Consider the following 26,603-nt stretch of genomic DNA (forward strand, 5'->3'; position numbering starts at 1 on the left):
TTGACACTGATCTGGATGAAGTGGTTACAGGAGGTGAATGAATGAATAGATGAATGAATTAATGTACAAATGGGTGAATGAATGAATACGAGGCTTTGGAAGTAAGATTAAATATTTAAACCAATATCATTCCAAGAGCATTACAGCAAAGTGCAAGAAAAATAACATTTGTATTGAAAACGTTTTTATTAGTTTGTCCCCCACTCTCCACCTTCTAAAACCACTCTATCAGCAGGTTAAGAAATCCAAGAATCTGTTCAGGAAAAGCAAAAGCACCATTCATAGAAATGAACAGAAGTAAACCCTAAATATAATTTCTGTTATATCGTATTTTCCTGCGAATCCGATCCCCTCCGAACGAGAAAATCTGGTCCTGTAAGAATACTACAGCAAAGTGTTATCAACAGATGTGTCACTGAATGGATTAGATGAAGTTCGATGTGCATTTTAGTATCATGCCAGCTATCAGAGATCCACTCTATAGGTCCGTAATCTTTTTTTTTTTTTTTCAGTGTAATTTGACATCGCCTTCACCACGTTGAGAAATCCATCACCTGTTCATTACAGTCTATGTTCCAGAGCGCAGAGCGTCCATTTGTTCATGTCAACATCTCTTTGACAACTAGTGTGCATTAGCTGCACAAACATTAAACTTACACCATACTTACATTTAATCTGGTTTCCAGTATTTCCATAGTATCTGTAGAGTTGTGTGTGCACACCAGTAGTGTGTAAAATTCAAATACCACTTTCTTAAAAGCAGCTGCTCTGGAAAATTCCAGAGGCAAAAGTCTGCTGACTGCAGTAGGAAAAGAAGTCCTATTTCATCTAGAATACATTATTATCAAGAACAGCATGTAAACGAAACACTTTCAAGACAGCGAAGTCGCAATGACCACAGTCTGGCACACGTCATGTCTTCTTCTATGAGCAACGCGGAACCAGGAACCACAGCATTAGCTGTTTTTGTGCCCACGTGCTGCCCTTCTTTCACCGGTGGCAGCGCCACCTACCACCCCTGGTACCTTCCCCCTTGGGTTTCTTAAGCTGGCAAATTTGGAGAAGGAAATTCCTAAAGACGTCTCGTTCTGTCTCTGAGCTGAGAGAGTCTGTGTGTTTGTGATGCGATGAGCAGGGGCGCGGTTAGCTGGGGATTGGCTGGTCCTCAGTCCTCCAGTCCTGTAGGGGGAGTTGTGTCTGCGGGGGGAGCGGCTGGCACGGTTCACGTCTTGGTGGGAATTTCTATTATGAGAGCGTTCCAGAGCACAGAGCTTGCCCTGCCAGTATCGGTGACCTCCAATCACGATGCCGCTGCTTTTAGGAGGCCGATGGTACACTCCGGGTTTGGCGATCACCACTTTAGCCCGGTTGTAGGTTTCTCGGACAGGAGACCTTGCCATTGGTTGATATGCCTATAAGAGAAAATGGAGGGGTTACAATGAAGAGCCTTTAAAAAGACCATATTAAATTGTACTAATTTAACAGGGACCCTGTTTACAAGTGTGCCTTAATATGATGAGTTACTCTAGATTATTGTTATGCTGTAAAAAATTGATTATTTATTAAAAATAACACCATTATTTAAAATATCTGACATTTTTCATACTATATTACTGTCTCAAATTATTATATGGTGTTTGGGGTGCATAGCCTTATATCAAGGGAGGGAAGGGTTTTTGGCGCTGTGCAGTTCAGTTCAGCAAATAAGTGAAATATGACTCTTCTACACTGTTTAGAAGCATAGTTTACGCTGACGGGTACTTGTGGTTTAGCACACCACAGCAGATGGTTTTCCAGGCTCAAAACACACAGAGAAACTCTCATCCATGAGCACAAAACAGAGGGAAGGGTATTCTGAGTATTTTGCGATATTTTATGCATTTAAAAAAACAGCAATGGAAACAGGTCCACATACAGTGGTTGGTTAGTACTGTGTGTAGTCAGTACGACTGATTTAATGACACACTAGTGGATAGAAGCACTAATAAATTGTATAACACTACTGCCTTCACACACTTGATATGCGGGCAGCCATCTTGGATTCTGAACTCTAATAGGAAATCTGTAGTAACATATCAGTTATAAGCACTTCATCATCTTTTTTGCAGCTTAATCCATTTCAGGGTTGCGGTGATGTTTAAAATGTAATATATTTATTTACTGTATTTTTAAGACTGTTTAAATAGGTTAATAAGAAATGCCTGTGCATGGTAGCATTAGTATATATTCAGGATATAAAAAATTCATTTACAATGACCAGGTTGCAATAATGCAGCTGCTTTATTGTATATTTGCTATGCACTATAGCATTAATAAACATGTCCTAAAGGTAAGTCAGCAGTTGTAAAAGGTGAATTAGTAATGTTTTTATTTGTTGTTTTTTGGTTTGTTTTTTTTGGTTTGTTTTGTTTTTTTGCAACATAGGTTTACAACTGCAATTAAATTATTTAAATCTAATGGCAATTCAAATTTTACAGCAGGATAATAAAAAAAAGACTGCTGTAAACACAAAATATTCTTCTTTATATCTACAATAAAAGTGAATATGCCTTACAGCTGTAAAGAAATATTTATAAACTGAAGTAAAGTGTTTATCCTAAATGCCTTTTTAGCTCCCTTACAAATAGGTTCATCTTAAATAAGTGACAATTAACTGCTTGCTAAAAAAGTAAGGAAATGTGTGATTGGTAGATTGTTTCTTTGCTGTAACAATGCTTCTTGGCAATAAATCATATACCATTGGAAAGCCTGTTAATTTCCCTTTTCAATGGTGTCATTTTTTTTGTAAGGGACATGCATTTGTGTGATGAGCAGTAGAGCTGAGTATGTGGGTTGTGCCAATGAACAATTTGCCAAACTTATTTAAACATTCTCACCTCCCTGTTATATCTGAGTAATATTTATATCATGAACTTTGCCATATTCTTTTATAGGTGATCGTACAGAGGTCTCTTTCGGCTAAAAACCTGAGCCACGCTAAAGGAGCATCTATCTTTGCAAGCTACCTGAAGATGCTACCAATGATTTTCATTATTCTCCCAGGCATGATCAGCAGAGTACTCTACCCAGGTAACACACACAAACTCATATGAATCTGTTAGCAGTTAATAATGGACATTTCTGGGTTTTGAATTTGAAATACTGTGATTCTACAGCTACACATTTATGTAGTTATATACGTTAAAGGTACAGTAAGCTTTAGAATGTATGGTGCTACAAATTATACACATATAACCAGAAATATGAGCAAAGGGACTGAAGCCCACTACAGATTGGAGAGAAACAAAGAAAATTAAATCCTAATTCAATTAAAACATTCACAACTTCTAAGCAATAAATCACAGCTGAATCAAACACACAGTGAAGTTATTCGGGCTATGTTTTAAGGAACTGTTTTGATTTGCTTTCAGTTTCACAGTGATGTGGTGTTTAAAAAATCCGTGCCAAGTGGCTTTCGTACCTAAAGTCTCTGCTCTGCTCAAATTACAATGTCATTAAATATATAACCAAATATTTTCACATCGATTCCAAACACAGATAACACAGTGAACCAATGTGGAACCCACTCACACTGAGATCCCAAGGTTCAGTGCTCAGAACAGCCTATGGTCGCCTATGTTCTACTTTAAGCTTCAAAATCTTAAAATAAAATAGTCTACTATGTAAAATTCCACCTGTGTCTTCAGAACAGGAGGCCATTAAAAAATAATCCAATAACATCTGGGTCAATAAGATCAGAACCAGCCCTCTATGATGTATTCTCAGTGCCTAAAGGATATTCTGAAGGTCAACCGCAATGTATTTCAACCTCCATTTTAACAACCAACAAGATTTGGTCTTAAAGGGACATTAAGTTATATTTTACCTTCAAATTACAGATTCAAAATCAATGTGATGCTCCACTAACATGTAATAGGAACAATATAGTGTATGTCTTTACTACTCAGAGCTCAGCACTGCAGAAACTGCACTATGTAACTTTTGGAGGAAGGTAGGATACCTTCGCAACTCTCCGCCATCTTGATTTCAGGACAGTGCTGTAAAAGTGAATTACGTTCTGCAACTGTAGGTATCTAAACCTTATGTTATTGTTCACTAAAGTTACAAACAGCGTAAATGTACGTTTAAATATACAGCAGTGGTGTTAAAGTCCAGTTGGTACATTTTACTCTCTTCTCCAGAAGGAAAGGTGAATATTTCTATATTAATTCTATTATATAGAACTGCGTAAAAAAACATCCTTAATATGAAACGGGTCGTATGAAATCAACACAACATTAATATCTACAATTAATATTGAAAATGGAACCATTCTGTTCCATAAGTAGAGGTTCTGAACCACCACAGTGACAGTTTTTCACGGAGTATAATTAGACTGTTGTCCCTCTATTGCTCGGAATACACTGTTAGCCTCATTTAACTGATGGATCAATGGATGTGCTATTTATGAGGTCTATAATGGTGTGTTGTCTGTCTCAGGCTCTGTTCTGAAAAACTGAAAACACGCCTGTTTTGAATCTAAGAGTGTAATGGAGATTTATAGCCGAGTGTGCCAGTAATCATAGGTATAAAATTATAAATAATGTCTGCGTGATGTTCGGGCGAAATCTGTTTAGTAGTGTGCAAGTTCAGTCTCAAACTCCTGCCATGAATCATACATCTAGTTCTAGATTTCCTTATAATAATTATTAAAATAACACTGCATGTCTCAACACAGTGTGGTGTACATCAAAATGTCACATCACAGAGTGCATCAAATTAACTTTCATTAAAAGAGCATTTTAAGGAGCGGTCAAATGAGATCTGACCTGGATGGGGGTGAATGGAAATGTATATGTTAATCAGTGTCATGAGAGTTTAAAGCACATGGTACAGGCAAAAAAAAAGAAAAAGTTAACACAAGATTTTCTGTAGTTGTGTGGGAAATAAATCTTTAAAAAATATTACTGTTAGGGTGATTCCCGTTTCGTATCTTTACCACTACACTTTGCCCCTTGAAACTGAGTTACAAAGTGTAACGGTTAATAATAAATCATCCACTACAAAAGTGGACGACTCTTCAAAAGCCTGATGACTCATCAAAACACAAGTAAAAAAAGAGCAGTGCTTAATTCCCAGGTTACTAGCAGTGTTCTGTAGGCAGCTCTGCCAGTCTGCAATGATATGACCAGCGCTACTAGACTTAAGTAAGCTTTAGGACGTGTTATGCCTTCAGAAAAGATTCACAATCATGTGTTATCACTCCCTCCTACACTGTAAGCTCAGATTATATATCTAATAATAATGTTTAATTACTGTACTCAGTGGATTACACATTTAAAAGTGTTAATAGTTTTAAGTTTAATAAACAAACAAAAAAAGGTTTTGCATGGATTAACTTAAACTGTTAGTCATTTTACACAGAAAAATACAGTGGACTTTTGTTTTGTAGTGTACACTCGCTGTTGGGGCTGTTCGTTTTAATAAGCGTAACACACAGCGCTTTTTTACTCTGTAACCAATGGCTGTTTGTGTGCAGGGACAATTTTGTTGCAGTATTGTGTCTGTAGGAGCGACTGGGGCACTCATGGGGGAGCTCCCAGCATGCTCTACGGCCGCCCCTTTTTTAGTTTGAGAGATTTCAAGTTGTTTGCGTATTTGTGTGTGATTTTGGGCTCGATGTGTATCGAGGTGTGGTGTTGTGTGGGGGTTCACCGTCTAAAAAAAGGGGGTCTTCAGACGTGTAGTGTCCCTGAATCTCACTACACACCAAGCCCCAACTGCTGCTCGTTCCCTTGCTTCCTTTTCCCTGTGCACTTTAAAGGGTTCAATAAATGTTGCTTGGTATCCCATGTCTAGTGACGTTACAATAAAATAAATACAATATATATATATATATATATATATATATATATATATATATAGTATAATATACATTTTATTTACCTGAACCTAAAGATACTAATTAGACTAATTGAAATTAAATCAGCTCCCTTTTTAAGCACAATAACTTGATGTTTTAAGCTAAGCTAACTCAAGTTTTCATTACACATTACTCTACTTTAAGACTACTGGTTTCCTCTACTTTTTTTATTTTAAAGCAAATTCAAATCTTGGCTAACAGTGTGACAGTTCTATGATACAAAACTAAATTCTGCTTCTTATTGAATTTTTGTTCAAAATTTTCAGTTCCACCTTAAATACTGCACGGGCATCAGGCACCGGAAAGTATTGCTTCACCAATTAAGGTGGAACTCGGCATATACTAGCTAACTATAGGACATCAGTATATCCCTAGTGATATGTTTTATGCTTGTTATGAAGTAAAGAGGCATTATACATTGAAACTACATTAAACTTAAAAATGGTAATACAGTGGATACCATAGGTTTTAAAGGTTGCTTGCACTGCTATCTTATCCATGGTTTACAAAGAATTCATAACACTCCAGTGTACCTTTGAAAAATGTGTTTGAAGGGCCATGTCGACCTAACCCTTCACCTCTTTCCCAACAAGAATTCAGACACCCTACCTTTCGGAAAACAGAGAGGGTATGGTGAAGTGGTAGAGGCAAGGGCTGAAATGGGAATCACCCTTAGTGTAGTACTAAACTTTGACTCTGCATGTTTTATGTAAATATGTTTCCATATTTTTGACATGTTTAGGCCTGCTACAAGTGCCAATAAACTTCAGGAACATACTCCGACACACCCAAGCATATTTCATAACATGCTCACCCAAACAATGCTCATAAATTATGTGTAAACCTGTCATCTGCCGCCAAATGGATTTGGGACACACCCAAGTTTATAGAGCCTGGCTGCAAAGATACCGTGACCCCTCAGTTAATAAAAACACTTTCAGAATAACACAGGCTCACACGTTTGTTTTTATACCTTGTCAGGACATGATGTCATCCCTTTGTCCCTTGTATTAAATGTGTCTCACTGTATGTAGGTTTTAAATACATTCTAGGCCTCTATCTAAGTCTATCATTATGGTAAATCTCAGTAATCAAAACACATGTTTCAGCCAAGACTGGACATAATATTTTGCCAAAGTCTTTAAAGTGGAATCATTTTATAGACTAGTGCATGTGCTTTTGGGGATTTGGAGGCTACCAACCCACACACTGAAACAAGACAATCCAGTGAATATTTTGTTTGATCTGTGGGATATTTTGATCACAGCATGTCACAGACACTTCCTGAGGACCCCAGGGAACGGTGTTAACATGTGGAAATAGGGTATAATATGTCCCATTAAAAAAATTAATGCTCCAAATGTCTCCTCGACACCCCCAGGCGCTGCATGGATTTTTTAAATTCCATCAGCAGCACATTGGCCAAAGCATGCACTGGATAAGTATTAGGTGTACAAGTAAGATTTAAGTGTTTTTTGATGTGTGTCTAAAGTGGGATTGTAATTCCCTGTAATTACTGTAAAGATAATTTGGCACTTTATTTGGTTTTGTTCAATAAGAAGTTGTCGTTTTATATGAATTCCAATCTTTAAAAGCCAAATATTTCTGTGTATGTGTGTTTCTTTGTTTTGTTTTGGTTTTAATAGGATTCATATCTACAAGAAAACCTATGAAATCAAACACTCTTTCCCTTACCTTTTTTGTGTAATTGTTCTGTAGGTTTAGCAGGTTTTTCTTAGCAGGCTCAGCACAGGTTTCATGTCTGAGTTCGAGCATGGACTGAGAGAGGCGTGCCATCCTATTCAGCGAATCTGCTCCAGGGCTGTGGTCCCCAAAACGTCCTGAACCAGTAGTCCTCCCGTTAGTAAGCTGCTCATGCGTGGTACTGTCTGCATCATTGCATTCATAATACTCATCTGACGCTGTGGAACTCTCGTCCTTGTCTTTCGTTGAGTTTGCACATATGACCTTGGTACTGTCCGCATCGTTATCCCTAGCATAGTCCTTTCTTGACTTGTCCATATTCGGGACTGTGAGCGTTTGCGTTGAAGGGAGGTCCTCAAGTGCTTCTTTGTACTCTTCTGCATTTGAGATCTCCTGTGTTGTGTTTTTTGGTGGCCTGACCACATCGGGTGCAGCCTGAGGTTGTTCGGGCTGGTCCCTTCTGACTAGACTTACCTGGACTGCTTCAGGCCCTTTAGTGGGAGTCATCACCAGCTGCAGAGTTCGTGGCTTGGGTACAGGTGGCCCTGGAGGCGGTCCATCAACCTGGATCTCAGGTGGTCGTGGTCCTGGAGGTGGCTTGTCAGTTTGGATATCAGGTGGTCCAGGAGTTGGCCGGTCAGTCTGAGTCTTGTCTTGAGGGGATTGCGTAGGTTTGGGAGTATGCTGCTCCTGACATAGGTCAGGTTTGTTATCCGTGTTTTCTGTTGTGGGGTTTTTATGTGTTTTTACAGGCACAGCTACATGGTTCACCACAATTTCAGGCTGGCCCTTTGGTTGAGCGTCTACTTTGGGTGAGGGGTTTGTTTGGGGTTTGGGGACTCCTCTAGAACGAGGGCTTGCCTTTTCCGGTAAAGGTTGCTCAGGTGGACCAGTGAAAGGGTCTTTGAAACGAATTGCCTGCGATGTTTCAAACAGCTGCGATCGCATCAAATGCACCTGCAAAGGTTTACTAGTGTCCCGAATATTAATGAACCCAATGACATCACTCGGTGGGTCAGGCTCTGGCCAGATAGGCAAGTAGGAAATAAGTTCTGCCTTTGGCAATCCCACAAGACCTGGATGCTTGGGCAGCTCCTCAATTATCTCCCGCTGCTTCTTGACCGGCAGTGGTAAAGGAGTCTGAGAGCTGCTGTTTTTGGGGCTGCCTTTATCTGAGGACGTCTTGCTTGCTGTTTCCACCAAAGCATATTTGGGGTTTATCAGTTTTCTCGCGATAGCTGCCGAGGGAGGGGGAGCTGGTGCGGGAACAGGGATAGGGTCAGGGTCAGGGAGCTCCCCTAGTGGGACTTTAGACAAGCTGATGCCATGAGAGTTCAAATACAGTTCACGGAACTGTTTGTCAAAGGTCTCCACCGCCTGCCCTGTCATAACGGTGATGAGGTTGCGGTCCAAACGGGAAGCTGTCCATGTAAAACTGAAAGGCAGAGGGTAAACGGCTTTAGACACTTTCAAGTCTTCAAGGTCTTAAGATATGTTTGAGCTAGATTCATTTTACCAGGGGAGAAGTGAATATAAAGAATGTCATTGTTTTCAAGAATAGCAATGTAATACTGATCCTTCTTACATTATTATCTCATAGCAGTTTATGACAATTCTTTAATTCTCAGTAACATCATTTTCCCTCTATAATCTTGTTGAGATCAACCTGACATTATGATATAAATATAATATGCTGATATGTACGACTGGGTTATGGTCATTTATTTTCTCAACTCCTCTAAATGTTAAGTACATAGTGAAGTTTCTGCAGAACTGAGCCCAGATTAGCGCCACCATAAGCTCTATTCTCCATATTATAGGTCTGTGAAGAATCACAATGATTCACAATGTGTGCTCATTTTAAGGTAAACCAGAGGTCGGTCTTCAAATCCGGACCTTTAATCCATGTTCCAAGCCAGTATTTTTAAATGACAATTATAGCTGCAAATGCTAATGTACCTGACTGGCCATTTTAAAATCCCAGCTTAGAACCTGGAGCAAAGGTCCGGATTTGAAGGCCTCTGCCATAAAATGTGTAATGCAGACAAAATGAGATGGGCGTCAACTTGTGGAAACAGTGTATATTATATAAATTTAAATATCACATTATGATTTTCATTTACAAAATATCTTCTGGCAAAACTAATTCAGCTTGAGGTGGGTTTTTCATCAAGGACAAGTCAAGTGATACAAATTTTATACTTGTGATAGAAGAAACAAGAGAGTTTTGTTTTCGTAGATGTGACTGCACAACCCACAGCATAGGACAGACTATGGCTTCATTGTGAGTCTCATTCAATAAAAATAGCATCTAGCGTTTGCATACAAATGAATTAAAGCCAAAGACTGATTCTCAACACTTTTTTTGTATGTGAACTGGTTTATAAACCCTCAAAATACTCACCTACATTTATCCTACATTTATTTATTTTTTGTTTAAAGCAAGAAAAGCATGTTATTATGATGAGAAGATTTTTCCCCAACACACTTCCTCATATATTCAGTCATACACTCACCTGTATGATCCAGACACTGCACGGTCTCCGTCCACAAACATAAATCTCTGATTCAGTGAACCTTCCACTTTCTTTGCTGTGCGAGTGTGAAATTCACAGCCTCCAATGCAGCGGACTCGCAGACACTGCAAACACACAGCAGTTCAAATAAATGACTGTAAATCATAGCACTGGACCAAAACGGATGCATGTTCAATAAGAACACAAGGACTAAACTTGTGCCTCTATGTTTTTCATTGTTTCATGTATTTTGAATATAGCAGCTTTATTATGAACATATTTGATCACATTTTAATACTAGACCAAGAGTAATGCTCAAAAGTTATTAAAAATGAACAAATTAATAAATAAATACATTTTTTAATAATCCTACTCTATTAACTTCTACTCAGTGTTTCTCTTCTAAACGTAAAATTTTGGAGATAAGAGACTTTGTCCAGACAGTAATGTGTTATTACTTTTGCACAATCTTAAACACATAATCCCACAAATGTTTACACACATACAGAGGCTTGTGTTCCCTATGACCCATTTTCAACAGACGTTTTTAAACAGTGCCTTGTCAACTTCCACTCACCACTCAAAAATGTCTCAAACCTACACCCTTAAAAAAGACAAGGCTTCTTGTTTAAAGACAATTGTTTTAGAACATTGAGTTCTATATAGAGCCATTTACACACTTGTGTTGGTTCTTGAGACTAAGAATGGGTTTTATACGGTTTTGTCACCAAAATTATACCCAAATTATGATTCAATACGACACCTGTCTAAATATGTCAAAACATTAGGGTATGTAATGGGAAAATAATGATAAAAATTGGAATCTTAAATTTTGTTTTTATTTATTTAAAAAATGTTGATAAGAGGATGTTTATTCACCACTGCAAATATGAACATAATCTCTTCTCTTTTGCCAACAAACATAATTTACTTTTGTTTAACTAGGAACTTTTTGATAAGAGTTTTGAACCAATGTCTTAGATATCAAAGCCAATGCAGGCCCAATATTGACTGAAATAGAGCCTTAAAGCACTTTTATTTAAATCAGTATTCCTTATTGTATTAACTTTGTTCATGATTTTACATTTTATTAAGTACTTTCTTTAAAAAATATATGGTTCTTGTTTATTTATTTTTTGTCCAATCTTCACTTCTATTTAAAATTATGGTTTTAATTGTGGTTACACTGTTTACCATTTTATATCTTGATTCTATGAAACACCAAAAAGTGTTTTCGGTGTTACGATATCAAGCTTTTACAGAAAGGATATATGAAACTTAATATATAAGACTGAACATACCTTATATGAAACCCATATGTGTAAGATAAGATATAAATAAGATAGTATATTTTATCTTATATTAAGAAGAAAGGAATGGCATCTATGTAAGTGTTTACATGTCCTCAACAACTTTGACTCACCACATCAGAAGTGTGTCATTCCTATGTTAGATAAGTATCACCTAGTTATGAAAGTAGTCTAACATATTTGAACATACCTATTATAAATTGTGAATAACTGCTAAGCCCTGAAGTGTATTGGGTATATGTAATTGAATATAAATATTGTATTGTTATTACATGTATAAATACCTTACAGAAGTACAGTTAGTAATCGGAAGTATTGATTAGTTAATGTAGGTGCAGTATGGTAAGTGTCAACAAAGACTGTAAAGGGTAAATTGATGTAAACACAGTGTAGATTTTAGTGTAAATGAACAGCTTTATATATTTAGCAGAAAACTTATTGCATGACACTTAACATCAATACACACAAAAAATGCACACAATTGTGATTTCTCATGACAGGAACGTGAGAGTGATTTATAAGGAAAATATTTTTGAGTAGGAAGTGTTCAAACGTAATGTCTTTATCTACGTACCAGTACAGACATTTTTCTTGCTGTTGCTTATCACCTGAACAGGAATGGGAGCTATGTTTAAAATGCTCTCATGAGGAAAGTAATATGTGTACACACCTAAATGTACAATACCAGGAAAGCTCTTAGTAGGGCCAATCATTTTCATGTGACTGAAGGAACCGTGTTTGTGTGTGTGAGTGTGTGTGTGTTAGGCCTTACCACTATGGTGATGTAACTAAATCACAGCAATGGTTTGACAAGTAACCTGAGGCTTGAAAGGCAATATTCACCCAAAGGGATCCGACATAAAAGTAGATGGGCTGCTTTTACAAACACCACTACATAATATTTACATGCAACGTTATATTCCCTGCTGCTATAACGTTAAACCTATTTACACTATTACTGTTTATATGATTGTTGTTAAAACTATTGATAGCTAAAAAAGACCTCATTATAGTGTTATGAATGGGGGGCTAAGCTTGCAGAACTAGGGGGTGGGGGAGCAAACAGAGATATTGATATTAGCTGTTAACGCTGGTGTTACACTCTTCTAACATATTTGATCACCTTGTCTCTTATGTTCTGCTGCATCAAAAAAGGAAAAGCTAGATGTCCTATTCATATGCCTCATATTTACTGTTTCGGCCATTTCATTCAGCCAGCTCATCTCTTTTCTGAAGTAAACGGGTCAGACGTTACCCCTTCCCTCTCTCGCTGTCTCTCTCTGCTCCTTATACACTCTTTAAAACCTGATTTTGGTTTCATTAAAGTCAGGTCTGTACTGCTAACAGCTCTGAGGTCAGTAACACTGAACTTGTGTGGTAGATTAGTGTGAAGAAGGGTAAAACTACTGGAAGTGGGGTGAGGGTGGAGAAATGAACGTATACACCATGCAGATAAACAGAACTTACCCTCATAAGAGAGTATAAAAATTAGAAACCAGTGCTGTTCATCGATTAACTGCACAATTTCTGAAATCAATTGCATTGGCCCTTCTTAAGACTGAAGCATTTTTTTATTGTATATGATTTTATGTAAAATAAAAATACAGGATCAATCCAAGATCCACACAATGGATTACATTGATTTATATTAGTAGTGTCTATCAATTCAAAATGGAAAACCAACACACGCTGGCCGTTACACCATGAGCGTTGGTTCCATCTTAAAAAAATCAACTCTATTCTAGCTTCAAAAATATAGATCAAATCACATCCCATGTTCAATATATAGCACATGTCCTTTAATGTTCAAAGACAGTTGTGTATTTTATGGAACGACTATTCACCAGAACAGAATTACACTTTAAATAAAGAAGCTTATTCAAAGCTTTATTTCACTCAAAGTGCAAGTTTGAGTTAAAGAAAACTAGTCCCGGTTTCAACGTTGTGTTGAATGGACAAACACCTTGTAGTTATAAAGATTGTGAAAGCACTTTTCGCTGACATTACTCAGGCTTTTTTTACTTGCTCCAACTTGTAACTTTTATGTCTTCTGTAGCATGATTTATATTGGCCTTTATCCTCCGGAGACGGGAGGAAGTGAAGGCACCACAGCCTTGACGCTGTCCGTGCACTGCCTTCCCAGTGAGGTGACGAGATGAGACTCATGGGTTCATCCCACTGATACTGTACAGTGTAGAATAGGTTCTAACTGTAAAAGTGTGAGGTCAGCAGGCTAGTACACTAAATACTAACTACACCATTTCCTACAATGTCCAAGGACATGGTGGACTGTTGCTATGAAAATGCATATCACACCAACATACAGCTGCAACAATGTCAAAGGATGAAACCCACACTCTGTAAGGCATAGTGTAGGTCGTAAAATAACAGTTTCTGCATTCAATTACTGTAGAAGGGTTTTATATTGGATATAAGCTTCACAGCCCTCTCTTTAACATTTACTGCACTGTCTGTGTGTAGTAGTAGTATTTTTATAATCTGGGAAGTGCACTGTGTGGGGAGTAGAGCACTATTTGAGACAGAGACATTATTTTACAGATATGAGAAGCGCCTCTCTTCCTGTTTTTTCTTGGATTGTCGGACTCAAATATCTACTCGTTCTAAGTGACACTTTGACACTTGTAATTATACTATACACTTCATAAAACTCTAGTCAGAATTAGTATTAAGGGTGCAATTGGGACGTGACATCTTTAGCTTGGGGCTTTATCCACCTCCCTTGTCAAAACTCTGGCTAGTGTTGAGGTTTAGTGCTGCCCTTGTCCTTGTGCCTCGTTACCACACTGCCCACCCCAAATGTTTGAGCACATTAATTACAATTGGACCACAGTTTAAAAAAAAAAAACACTGCTCCATTCCCATTGGTAACCTACATATTTAACAAGATATTTTTATATCACCCAACACTATGGTTAGAGTGTATTTCTTACCTTTAGATGTCCCCTGTGCATGCTGGCTCTCTCACACATGTGGAGGAATTGCGGAATGGAGGCTTGGTCTATAATGATATACACAGCCACTTTCCTCTTAAAACCAGCATCTAATAGATCCTTGAAAATGTCGACGTCTGTAAAAACATCCATCACCACGGCAATCAGCTGGAACACACACACAGACACAGGTTGGCTTAGTTAATGCATTTTCATGAACATGTTTGAAATGTTTGTGTGTATTTAACTGGGTAAGCCAGTAAGAAAGGGCTGGGCCAATAAACATGAGAGGGGGATTTTTGTTGGGATGTGTTTGTCTTAAGGGAAAGCCCCTCACTCCTCACTGCAGTTTACAAAACAGACATGGAACATAGGAATATAGACCAAAATGGATTTTTAAAATGATTGTAAATTTTATCAATTCCGTGTTATACCATGCCACCTATGAAGAATTGTTGTTCATGGTTTGAAGATATTATTGTGGTCCAGTAGAAATGGTACTTAAAGAAACACCAGTTAAGGTTCAGTGTATCTGCTCCTGGGTTCCCACTACAGCTACAAATTCACTTTTACAGCACTCTCCTGGAATCATGGGGAGGACTATTCCAGTGGTGACTCAAAGGGGTTTAAAAACTCCAGCAGTCACTGTTGTGTCTGATCCACACATAGACGTTGAACACTGTCAGTGTACAGGCAGGACAGCTCCAACACTCTTGGGGGACAATGTTAACTGCCCTGATCTCAGATGTCAGTTGACAGATGTCTGTGTTGCTTTTGACGGGAGACTATCCTACACTTCTCTGAAATTTGCATAGCGCTGAAATCATTCTGGGGTGCTGAAGGCCAGGTAGCAGTAACAGAGACGCTATTGTCACTATTATAGGTCAGTGGAGCATCACAATGATTCTGAAGCTAAAATTTTAAGGAAAAAAAATACTACCTGGAGTTCCTTTAACAAATCTAAAAAATAATAACAAAATACTAAGTTATAAATATGTCCACTTCTCACCTTAGCTCAGGATTCCACTCTTTTCAAGTCAAGTCTACTGAAATACAAAGTGTGGTAACTGACATTCAAAGCATGTGGGTAGCAAAGAGCTTCTGTATTATACACAGATAATACTGTAGGGGGGAAAATGAATGGGATGCCATCCTATAATAAATGTGTCCCGAAATAGCACACTCTCACACTGTTTGGTGTGATGTTACTGTGCTTTCAAATTCATGTAATTCAAGTGGTTTGATCCATAAAAACACGTTTAAAATATAGTAGTTTTAAAGCCAAATTCGTATTGTGAACAGAAAATTGATTCCGTGCCATCTCTAATACATGCCCATTATTTTCATACTTAAGGATATATAACTATATAATCTCCCAAACGTTTAATCTTTTGTGTGTTATCCTTGTCATTATTCGTGGATTTACTTTCATTATTAAGTGCCTGGAACATGATATAGACCCAAGATAATCCAACGACTCCGCAACACACACCTACTTTCACTCACTCACGCTTAAGACAAGTACACACACACATTTTTTAATCAAAGAGCTCCCTGTTTAGAACGGCATCTCTCACAATGAGAGCTTTGGACACTAAAAGAGTAAAGCTTTTATGAAGCAGTGAAAGGAGCAGTGTGTCTGAGATCTGTCTGTCTCAACAGAAGCAGCTCAGACAGCGTGTTTTAACATGCTGGGCCTTTGAGTCAGTCGTCTGCACCTTTATATCATGTGGGTACGAGAACTGACGATGATATTTGAGGTAGTTAAAAAGGAATGACACCTGTAGATCTCACAACCATAAAAGGCTTTCTGGTCATAGGCCAGTGATCAAAGCTCTAAATCTCTACTCTGGTGACCACAAAGTGCTTCTTCTGCAATTTGACTGAGTCAACAGTTCCTCCTTAAATTGGTTCCTCCATGTCTTCTGTTCTAGTACTGACAATTACATTCTGAGCATTAGGCAATGTCTGATAGCATGATTCTTCTTGTACAAACTAGACTAAGCTTTAAAGAATATGGCAGCCAAGCTTATGAATTGAACTTCATGAATAGATGCCATCAATATGTGTGATACAGAGCAGCTAGAACACTGAGAAAACAGAGAAAATAAGAATGGAGAATAAAGAGAACTGAGCAAAAGCGTCTAAAAATAACAGCTTCTCCTTGCTCCTCACTCCTGGGCACTCACGTTAAGAGTAAGATGTGGCTGTTCTGGTTTAAATAATTCTGAACAGGGCTTTTTAGACTGGGGAAGGACACTGGTCAAAACACCACAAGGATCAAACACCACATCAAAGCATCACACAGACATTTTGTTAATTAAGATCCAAGAACTGTGTTCACTTGTGGAAAGTGTTAAAATACATTAGGGCTGTGCCATAACGTATCGTGCGCAATAATATCACAATTTTTTTAAACGATTAAAAACGGTTTAAATTCTGACTTGTTTACATAACGACGTCATGCAGTTACATGTAATATGGCTTACATTTATAACGTAATTTAGACACAGCGACAGGTACGGTGGAAATTCGTTCTGCGTTCAAGAATTTGTTCCAAAAGACGATTTTTTATATTCTTTATACAGTGTCAAAATCGTATTAAGTTACAGCTGTTCACAAAATAATCAGATGTTTTCACATTTATTTGTTGTTTCTTCTGAATGTTTGAAATTGTTCATTTTTACTAAAATAAAATGTAATTAAATATAAATTAATTTATAATTATTAAAGTATAAGTCATACTAATATATCATTTATTTTGTTATAATAGTGTGTTCTTGAAATTAATACAATTATTTTCAGTGTTTTTTCATATCGCCAATAATATCGTTATCGCCAAAATACCCGGAAATATCATGATACTATTTTAGGGCCGTATCGCCCACCCCTAGAATGCATCCCTTTTTAAGACAGAAACAGCTCAAATAAACAGATATTACTCAGTGCTGCCCTCTACACGTGTTATAGTATGATGTGGATTTGTAAGACCTGTGGAATGTCTTAGTAAACGAGGTTTTGGATTTCCTTTACTTACACGCACTTCCCTCAACACTAAAGAGGGAAATGTGCCCAGAGTTTTTATATTTCCTCCTATCCCCAAGGAGTAGAAAATATTTGGAGTCAGTTAAAGGATTTGTACTCAGGCAACTAAAAATATTAATTAAAAAAAGTGTGACCAGACTGTGCTGTTAACTGAATGTTATGCCATCCCCAGTATAAGAATGCGCAATCTCGGTACAGATTTGTTACAGAATTAAATCAGATTTATCTATTTACCTTCCAGTAAACAATCTTGCCATTTCTGCTGTTACCACAGTATAGACATCTGGTTTAAAATCGGTGCCATCTATCTCCTAGACACCATTTGTTTAGTTGAACACAATGCAGCTGAGATTGTCCCCATGCTGTTCCCATGAGAGTTTTTTGTTAGAGACTCAACTTTCACACTACAAAATGGCATCAACCTAAATCTTTTTCACATCCTTTCACTAGCCTGAACACAAATCTCACTGCTCTATTCAATGCCTTGTGATCTGAGATATTTAAAAACAAGTCCCAGACTGACCACATCTCGAATGACGTGAGAATGTATTCCCAGCTGGCCACCACGTTGATATTTGGTTGAATGGACGTTGTGACGTCAAATATCAACATGACTAGCTGGGTTTGCATGGTTTGTACCTATGCCTGCTAGAAATGGTCCCCTTTTGCTAACAGCGTAGATCCCTTTTGGTCCTTAAATAAATGTACGCTTTAGAATATTCTTCTAACGTATTTCAGAAGCAGCCCACAGAGCCAGAACCCTCTGGAATGCCCATTAGACCTCCACTTGTGAAAAAGATGTCAAGCCACTGAGGCAGCCAGGAGAAGGTGAGGGTACAACTTGAGAAAAAGCCCCTCAAGTCGCGTAGGTACCTTCTGCGCCTGCGCAATGGTCTTCCTCACCACCTCCTTGATGTGCGTATGACTGTCCAGGGGGGGCTGCGTGTACACGTGGACACGTGTTACCCCGCGGTACGAGTTGCAGTCGGGCCAGCCGAGGTCCAGGTCCGGTATGGACACGTCCGAGCGGTCCGGCCAGTATTGCAGCGACACGGTGCCATCCTCGGCCTCACCTGCGCTCTCTGGCCTCACGGGTTCGGAACCGGGTCGGTAGTCCTGCACAGAGCCGTAGACCCGTTCTAGCTCCACCTCGGAGAGGAACGGTCGCAGCTCGCGCTCGCTCACGTACGCGTGGAATGCTTCGCGGCCGTTCTTGATTAGAGCCTCGAGCGCCAGCCGTTGCTCTTCACTGTAGAAGAACTCGGGCTTGGTCTCGTTCATACGCCAGTTGACGTGGTTGTCGTCCAGACACTGAATCTGAGAGAGAGCCATGCTTGAAGGGCTTTAGTCGGAACTCCAAGCAAAAAAAGAAACAAAGTAGCCAAATCCGCTCTTCGCGAACTTTCTCCTCAGCCCCAAGGTCTCTGCTGAAACTTCACCTCATTTCCAAAGTGGTTTTCCAAACTCTGAATCCCGAATAAGATAAACCTCCGAGGTAAACGTGAGTGTTCCTCACTATGGCTATAAGAGCAGTTCCAAACGTTGAAAAGCTTTCCCCTGTGTCCTACGTGGCCGCTGGGGCTTGTTTTCCACACTCCGGCGCCGAGGTAACAGCCATGTCAGGAAAAACGAGACCGTTAGGCTACAAAAATTCCAAACGACAAGCCGGTCTTTACTCTTTCTTCAGAAACGGGCTTGTTCCGTGCCTCTCTCTGAGGGGAGTCCGTCAGTGTCGAGACCATTTTTTATTATCCTTTAATCCCTCCTCATGGACACAGAGTCCATAAACCAAGTTCTAGAAAGTTTGTCCCAAGAGCTCGGACGCGGTGTTGAGCTGAGGCGTGTTGTCGGTTTCTGAGGAGCTGTGAGGAGTTGATGGGGCTCCGAAGAAGAGGGCGAGATCAGCTTTCACTCACCGAGCAGGTAACGAGGACAAAAGCGCGTGTGAGTGCCTTACCGGCCCGGCCCGCCTCGCTCACGTGACGAGCAGACGCAGGCGGACGTTCTCTCTCACACACACACACTGGTATAACTGCATTTGTGAGGACTTCTATCTTGCAAACGTTTGTCTGTTAAGGCCAAGTGACTCTATAACCTTAATAAAACGAAACACAAAGACCTCCTCCACTGAAAGTCGAGTGTTTGACTTGGTTAGCAAGCTAAATTAACAGTTACTAGCGTAGCATTTCTGCAGGGACCAGCTCACAAGGTCTTTTTGAGCTGAAGACAATCAACGGATACGTGGAGAGTGAGTCTCTTTGTTTTTTAAATATGTCGACATTTAAATGTGTTGACATTCGGTCCTCAGAGGGATAGCAATACAAGCGCACAAACACACACACGCGCGCGCGCATTAAAAAAGCCGCCTACGGTGAGTTTTCAGAGTTTCAGTGAAATTTCGTCATTTCCATTTAAAAAAAAAAATAGATAAAACACACCCAGACTTTAGCCTATCGTCTCCTCAGAAAGGAGAACTTAAAAAATTGCCTGGGAAACTATTTTAGAATTTGCTTGTGTCTCATAAAAATCCACATGATTTTGCTTCCAAAGCTGCATAACTTTGAGTTAACTTTTTTTTTTTCAAACACCCGTTTTCAGGCCAGACACGCCTCCCATTGGCTAATACCAGAGCCATGTGGCGTCTAGAGTGCAACGGGTGAAGAATACTAACCAATAACAACGCAGAAGGCGGGGCTTATTCTACATCAAGATTCGAAATGTGGCGTGAATCCAGTGAAGGGGCGGGGTTTGTCTGAAAACGGGTGTCTCACCCCCCCCCCACCCTTCTTCCTCCCTGAGGTTTTAGGTTGGGCGGGGTGTCCGGTTATTGGTCAGTGAAAAAAAAAAGGAAATTAGGGCAAGTTCCACTTCTTTCTCACATCATGTGGGAAGTAGCTGTCGTGAGTCAGCACTGTCTAAATTAAAGTTTTATTTTCTAAGATAAAGTCAGTCACAGTTAAATTAATGGTGAACTCAGTACACAGACATATCATTTACTGATTTCCTATATTTTGTTTACTGCTATTTATTTACCCTGCTTTAAAAGACCTACGTATGTGTCCCAACGTTTTGGGTCCCTATGTGTCCCAAACACACCATTTTCTGGTTTTGTTGTTCTTTTTGTTTGTTTGTTTTTTCTAGCAGGAAACACATGCCGAGTTATGTCATCATCACACCATAACACAATAATAATAATAATTTAATTTCTAAAAATGTAACTTTGTTTTCTCTTGTTAACAGCAGATAATTGGAGATTGCAAAAGATAATAGCGTATTTATTTATCTTTTCTTTGTACTATTAGTTTTCCCTGTGGACCAGCGGTATTTTAAAAAGCAATTATATCTAATAACTGTCTCATTTAAAATCCCTCAAAGTCTTAAGATTACAAGTTACAAATTGACTGTGTTACCGTGGGTAAACTAATTTTATGTTTGAATAGCCATGGACCATTCCAAATAATACCATTATTATTAACTGGTAATCACTTGAGAATAAAGTAAACAAAGCATGCCATTGGCTAAATCATCCATTGGCTATTAGGGCTTCTACAGGACAGTAGAGACTTGACAGTTTGAGTGGCGTGAGGCAAAATATACTCACCATTTGTCAGTCCACTGATTTTTTGGTGTGTGTGCATGTTTTTTCCAGTGTATTCCATTCCTCAGCAGCATACTCACAAAAGTATGTACTGATTAAAGATTTCTGTCTAAGAGTGATGTAATTTTAATCACTGGTAAGACGCCTTGAGCTTTTCTATTCTGGAGAAATCCTCCAACCACCTTAGCTGCACACTCAGCCCACATCAACTCTGTAGAGCATGCTAGAACAAGCTCAGGATATGTCGGACAGGCTGAGGCTTTCTCGGCCTCTCCCTGTGGCCTGCTTGTTCATCTTTAATGGACTCTTGCCCATCTCTTCTCGTTTATCCCAAAACCTCAGTGCTCTTTCACAACACGGCAGATTCAGCATCATAAATGTCACACAGTTCTGTATCATGTACAAACCTGTAAACGATTTTGATCATTTTTTGTAAAATAAAATATAATTACATTACTTGTATTTTTATTAACTGACATAAGTATCAAGAAAAAAATTGCTTTCAAAGTACAATACGTGATTGTATTTTGAGAGTCAGAACAGTGTAAGTGAAGATTTTTCTTACGTATTCATAGCTAGGTAGATTCATCACAATGGCCTTCATTCAGGGCCATCTGAGGGCTAGAAGACCACCCATATTCAACAGTGTATTCCAGTCTTGCTCTACGCAGAGTTCTCTGAATCTTTCCACAGTGTTATGTCCAGAACTTGGTGGAAGACCGTCTATAATTGACAATTTTTATTGGGATGTGTTCTCTTTAACTGTTTGATGATTCTGTCATCAAATGTGGCACAAATATGTCTTTTTTCTGTGTTTATGTTTCAGACTCTGTGGGTTGTGTGGACCCTGAGGAATGTATGAAGGTCTGTGGAGCAGAGGTTGGCTGTTCGAACATTGCTTTTCCCAAACTGGTGATTGAGCTTATGCCTAGTGGTAATAATTCATTTATTTTTTTATACGCTATTCTGTTTTTTGTTTTTTCAGTAAGCTGGTGTCCTACATAACAAAAATGCTAATAATCACAGATACCCAGAGTTTCTTCTAAAATCAGTCTTTAATATTGATATTGCTGTAGTTAACAGTCTCTGCAGCCAGAACGGCTTTTGGACTTCATGTCTAAACAGTGCTGTGAGGCTTTAATTACATTATGCCTGTTTAATTCTGGATCACATATACCATTCCAGCTCATTCAACATTTATTGCTCAGAACTCCATCATTCCAGAGACCATAGTTCCACCGCTCCTCAGTCCAGTACTGGTGGCGATGGGCAAGATAACATTAGGAATGTGCAGTGCTTGTACATATACTGTATCTTGGGTCTACTTTCATGTCTGAGTGCTTTGTGCTGCTTTCAGTTCTGTTCCTTAGACGCTACACACCGCACATTTCTGTGAATTTCATTAGGGTTTTCCCTAATGACACCTGATTCACTGTGTTAGTTCTCGTAATAGGCTTGTTGATGCATGCCTTCAGGCTTCAGGAAATATTTGTCTATATAATTTGTGGTTTTAAAGTAATAATAAGTTTGTTTTTTACCAGCAAAACATAACAAACATAATTTATTCATTTGTTAAATTATTTATATTTTCTTCTGTAATCCCTGGATGACCAAGTTTATGCTCCATAGAGTGGTTCCCCGACATGGAGCAGCCATGATTAAAACAGGTTTAATTGATACATCCAGGCTAATGTGTGTCAGCATAATGACTGTCCATTTAAAGTCAATCCGTCTGTGTGTTTTTCAGGCCTGCGTGGCTTAATGATTGCAGTAATGATGGCTGCTCTGATGTCATCACTGACCTCCATCTTTAACAGCAGTAGCACACTATTTACCATGGACATCTGGAAGAAGTATCGGAGGGGGGCCAGTGAGAAAGAACTGCTATTAGTTGGCAGGTGTGTGGGTGGACAGCCTGATGCTCATTCATTTGTCCATCCTTCATTTTGATTTGATTAATATAATCAAATCAAATTTGTTGAGGTTACTTTATTTCAGCTTTTATAATACTGTAATGATTTTTTATTGTCACATATATATTTATTATTTATATAACATATTCATTTATGTACATTTTTCTCTTATGTTTTTCTGCTATATGAGAACATCTATAGGCCCTATTTTAGAACCTTTGGGAACACCACTTGGCATATTGTTACAGTATCAGTAGAGTATGCTGCTAATTAGACGTAAAAAAATATATAGACAGCCGATTTTATATTCATCCATCCATTCATTATCTGTAACCCTTATCCAATTCAGGGTCACAGTGGGTCCAGAGCCTACCTGGAATCATTGGGCGCAAGGCGGGAATACACCCTGGAGGGGGCGCCAGTCCTTCACAGGGCAACACACTCACACATTCACTCACACACACACACCTACGGTCACTTTTGAGTCGCCAATCAACCTACCAACGTGTGTTTTTGGACTGTGGGAGGAAACCGGAGCACCCAGAGGAAACCCACGCGGACACAGGGAGAACACACCAACTCCTCACAGACAGTCACCCAGAGCAGGAATCGAACCCACAACCTCCAGGTTCCTGAGCTGTGTGACTGTGACACTACCTGCTGCGCCACCGTGCCGCCCCGCATATTATATGATTAAATTATTTTAAAATGACAAAATTCAAAACTTAATATGCTATATTACAAAAGTTGAAAATTCCAGGTAGAGAAAAACACATGATTCTTTTTCATATATTACTTCGTTTGTTTGTTTATTTATTCAAGTAATGTGTTTTGAATATTTTGGGAATGAACTCAGTGGCAGTTTGACATATGGTTTAAGTTGTAGAGCATTTGGCAACATTGTCAACATTATTAGTCCCTCTATTATTTGAAACCATAAAAAAGGTCCAAATATAGAACCTTGAAGAACACAGATTTGTATATTATTACTATAGACTTGCTTTTACATATACATAAATTGGAAATAACTGGACAAATGGAGAACATATTTTATATTTATTGTACTTTAAATAAATTCTGTGAAAATTCAGTCATGTAAATCTATTTAAATGAGCCTGTAATATACATCAGAGCATTATTAACAGCCATTTTGAGGATGATCAGATGTGGTTATATCTGTCTCACTACAGGATTGTTACCGTCATTCTGGTGGTCATCAGTGTGGTCTGGATCCCAATTCTGCAAAGTGCCAACAGTGGTCAGCTCTATGTTTACATCCAATCAGTGACCAGTTACTTGGCTCCTCCTGTTACCGCAATATTTGTGATGGCTGTGTTCTGGAAAAGGACCAATGAGGCGGTAAATACGTGCTACACACAAGCAATGTCAACTAGTCATTTCTACCGAAGTCACTTATGATTTGGGTAGTTCTTAGTACACTTGGCTACCATTGATCAAAAACCTTGTTATGTATGGCTACAAACGACAAGGATTATATTACAGAATATTCTTCAAGAAGTGTCTTCATACATTGTGGACCAAGTATTCTTGATGGCTAGCATAATGGCTAATCCACCTGATGAATCACAATAATGTTTTAAACATAGTAAAACAAATTTGGTAAAACCTCAGCTATATTCTACCTAGTCTACCCTATGTAAACTGCAGACTTGATAACTTAAGTTGTTTATCTCTTTTACCTTTCTTTTATAGATAAATCTGGATTAGGTTAAAACTTCAGCTAAATTAGCAAATGTGCTTTACCTAATTGAACTACAATCTGTTTCAGTTAGCTGTCTTGACAACTAGCTGTTGCATTAGCTAACATACTACTATCTAAACTACAGTTTATCCTGATTTTTGTTAATCGTTTGGTCTCTTTAAACTGAGCAAAATTAGCTAGTGCCAATTATAATTAGTCATAATTATAATTAAGGACCCCCAAGGAGTGTTCTGGGTAGGTTCAGGCCCCACCACAACCCTGAACAGGATAAGCGGTTGATAAGGGAAAATATGAATGGTAAAATTATAAATAATCACGGTCATAAATATTGTTTGGGATGTAAAAATGACATATTTCTTCTTTAAATTCTCCTTGTACATTGTGTATTATTTAGTGCTGTGTTTTTGTTTTTTTAATTAACTTGAGCCACACTCGAGTTCCCAGGCCTGGTACTTTCACAGAAATAGAAACATGTCACATGCATTCAGCAGCCAACTTCTCCCAGTTTAAAGCCAAATGTTTCTCAGTGTTTGTTTTTACTTTGAATTCTTCTAAATGTGCTGTAGGTGAGGGTGTGTATATTTGTGCTGCTGATCTGGGTGCACAATGTTGTGTATCTGTTGAGCGACTGTATGTGTGTGTGTGTGTGTGTGTTTATGGTGGGAGGACCGGAAGGCCACAGATAGGGAGGGAAGGCCAGAGAAAGTTGTGTAGATGATTTACTGACACATGTCATCAGAAATAATCTGAAAACTTTCTCTTAAAGTAGTGAGAAAAGAGAGATAAAGAGAGAGAGAGTGAGGTAGCTCAGGAATGGGGCGGGTAAGGTAAACATCGCCAAGCCTTGTGAGTTCTGTGCCTCGGGGATGAGGATCAGAGAAGACATGACTTCATGCAACTTAACGTTGCTGTGCAAAAGTCAGAGACCGTTCATTTCCTTAATTCCAGTTATAAGCACAAGGTATTTGTTTTCAGGAGAAGGTATCAGGTGAGGTTTGTAGAGATTAAATTACACAGGGGAAATAGAGGTTTTATAGAGAAAGGGTGCTCCTAACAATCCTACAAGAGCTGGTAGACCACCTAAATGTCACCAGAAAGAACAGAAGAATACTGTCCTTTCTTCCACTGTGAGAAGACAACACAGCGCTATGGTTTTGTAAGATGTTTTCTCTTATTGATAAAAGGAAATAGACACAAAAGGATGTATAAAATCATGCTGCTCATGTGCTCTGAACTATGGACTGGTTGCCCCAGAGCACACTTTATGTGACAAGCCTTAATTCATTATAACATATATTGACGAATAAGGTTTAGCCATATTACACTGTATTAAATGGTGTTATAACCAGACTAGCCAGTTGCTTTGTTTGACCCCATACAAATTTGCCTTCCTAATCTGTTTGAGGAGTTGACTTCTGATTCATCTTTTCTCTCTCCTCCCTCACCGCCTTTCCCAGACATGCACTCTCTTATTCACTGTCTCTGTGTCTCTTTGTGGAATGGGTTGATCAGTTGACTAACCAGAATGTCTGGAGATTATGGTCAGGAAACCTTTTTTTTGATAGGGTGCTGAGGGAAGCAGCTGTGATAAGCACATAAGAAGTATGCGTTTGTGTCACTGAGTGACTGTATGTGACTGTCGTTACCATTAATAGTAGTATCACTTCACTAATACCTTCATTAAAGTATGTACCTCATAAGCTTGTATTCCCTGAGAACATCCAATCTCCTCATGACTTAAACTGTCACCTGTGTGAAAGAGGACACTCTGAGAAAGTTCTGAAGGTAGGGTTGGCCCCAAATGTCATTTTGCAGGCATAGGTTTTGCAGAGCAGATATATTTCTGTTTACATTCTTGCTTAATTCCTCTTTTAAATGCAAGGATATTTACATTTTCTCATCACTTAAAATTCAAATTTGTTCATTTTATACATTTAGGTA

The 26,603-nt window shown here is 38.7% G+C and overlaps 2 protein-coding genes across 3 annotated transcripts in view; one reads left to right on the forward strand and one right to left on the reverse strand.

Moving 5' to 3' along the window:
* slc5a10 (solute carrier family 5 member 10) overlaps positions 1 to 26,603 on the forward strand; it is a 118,750-nt gene that overhangs the window by 85,817 nt on the left and 6,330 nt on the right. For both annotated transcript variants that reach the window (XM_066661661.1, XM_066661660.1), the window contains 4 exons: positions 2,934 to 3,069; positions 21,853 to 21,960; positions 22,774 to 22,924; positions 24,130 to 24,298. In XM_066661661.1, the coding sequence (XP_066517758.1) occupies positions 2,934 to 3,069; positions 21,853 to 21,960; positions 22,774 to 22,924; positions 24,130 to 24,298 (564 nt within the window). The remainder of the gene's footprint in view (positions 1 to 2,933; positions 3,070 to 21,852; positions 21,961 to 22,773; positions 22,925 to 24,129; positions 24,299 to 26,603) is intronic.
* On the reverse strand, positions 179 to 19,027 carry fam83gb (family with sequence similarity 83 member Gb). Its single transcript, XM_066661652.1, has 5 exons — positions 18,302 to 19,027; positions 14,384 to 14,551; positions 10,123 to 10,247; positions 7,598 to 9,041; positions 179 to 1,412 (listed from the first exon to the last, which is right to left on the reverse strand). The coding sequence occupies exons 1-5, from the start codon at positions 18,758 to 18,760 to the stop codon at positions 957 to 959; spliced, it is 2,652 nt and encodes an 883-aa protein (XP_066517749.1). The 5' UTR covers positions 18,761 to 19,027; the 3' UTR covers positions 179 to 956.

The sequence above is a fragment of the Hoplias malabaricus genome, chromosome 2, assembly GCF_029633855.1.
Source record: "Hoplias malabaricus isolate fHopMal1 chromosome 2, fHopMal1.hap1, whole genome shotgun sequence".
NCBI lineage: Eukaryota > Metazoa > Chordata > Actinopteri > Characiformes > Erythrinidae > Hoplias > Hoplias malabaricus.

Bases quoted from the DNA above. Each gene is read 5' to 3' on its own strand.
- fam83gb (XM_066661652.1), bottom strand. From the start codon at position 18,760: ATGGCTCTCTCTCAGATTCAGTGTCTGGACGACAACCACGTCAACTGG. The intron at 9,042-10,122 runs GTGAGTGTATGA...TCTGCCTTTCAG, and splicing joins GCAGTGTCTGGATCATACAG to TTTTACATGGACAGCTTCCC. The intron at 1,413-7,597 runs GTAAGGGAAAGA...TTTCTCTTATAG, and splicing joins AGAACAATTACACAAAAAAG to GCATATCAACCAATGGCAAG.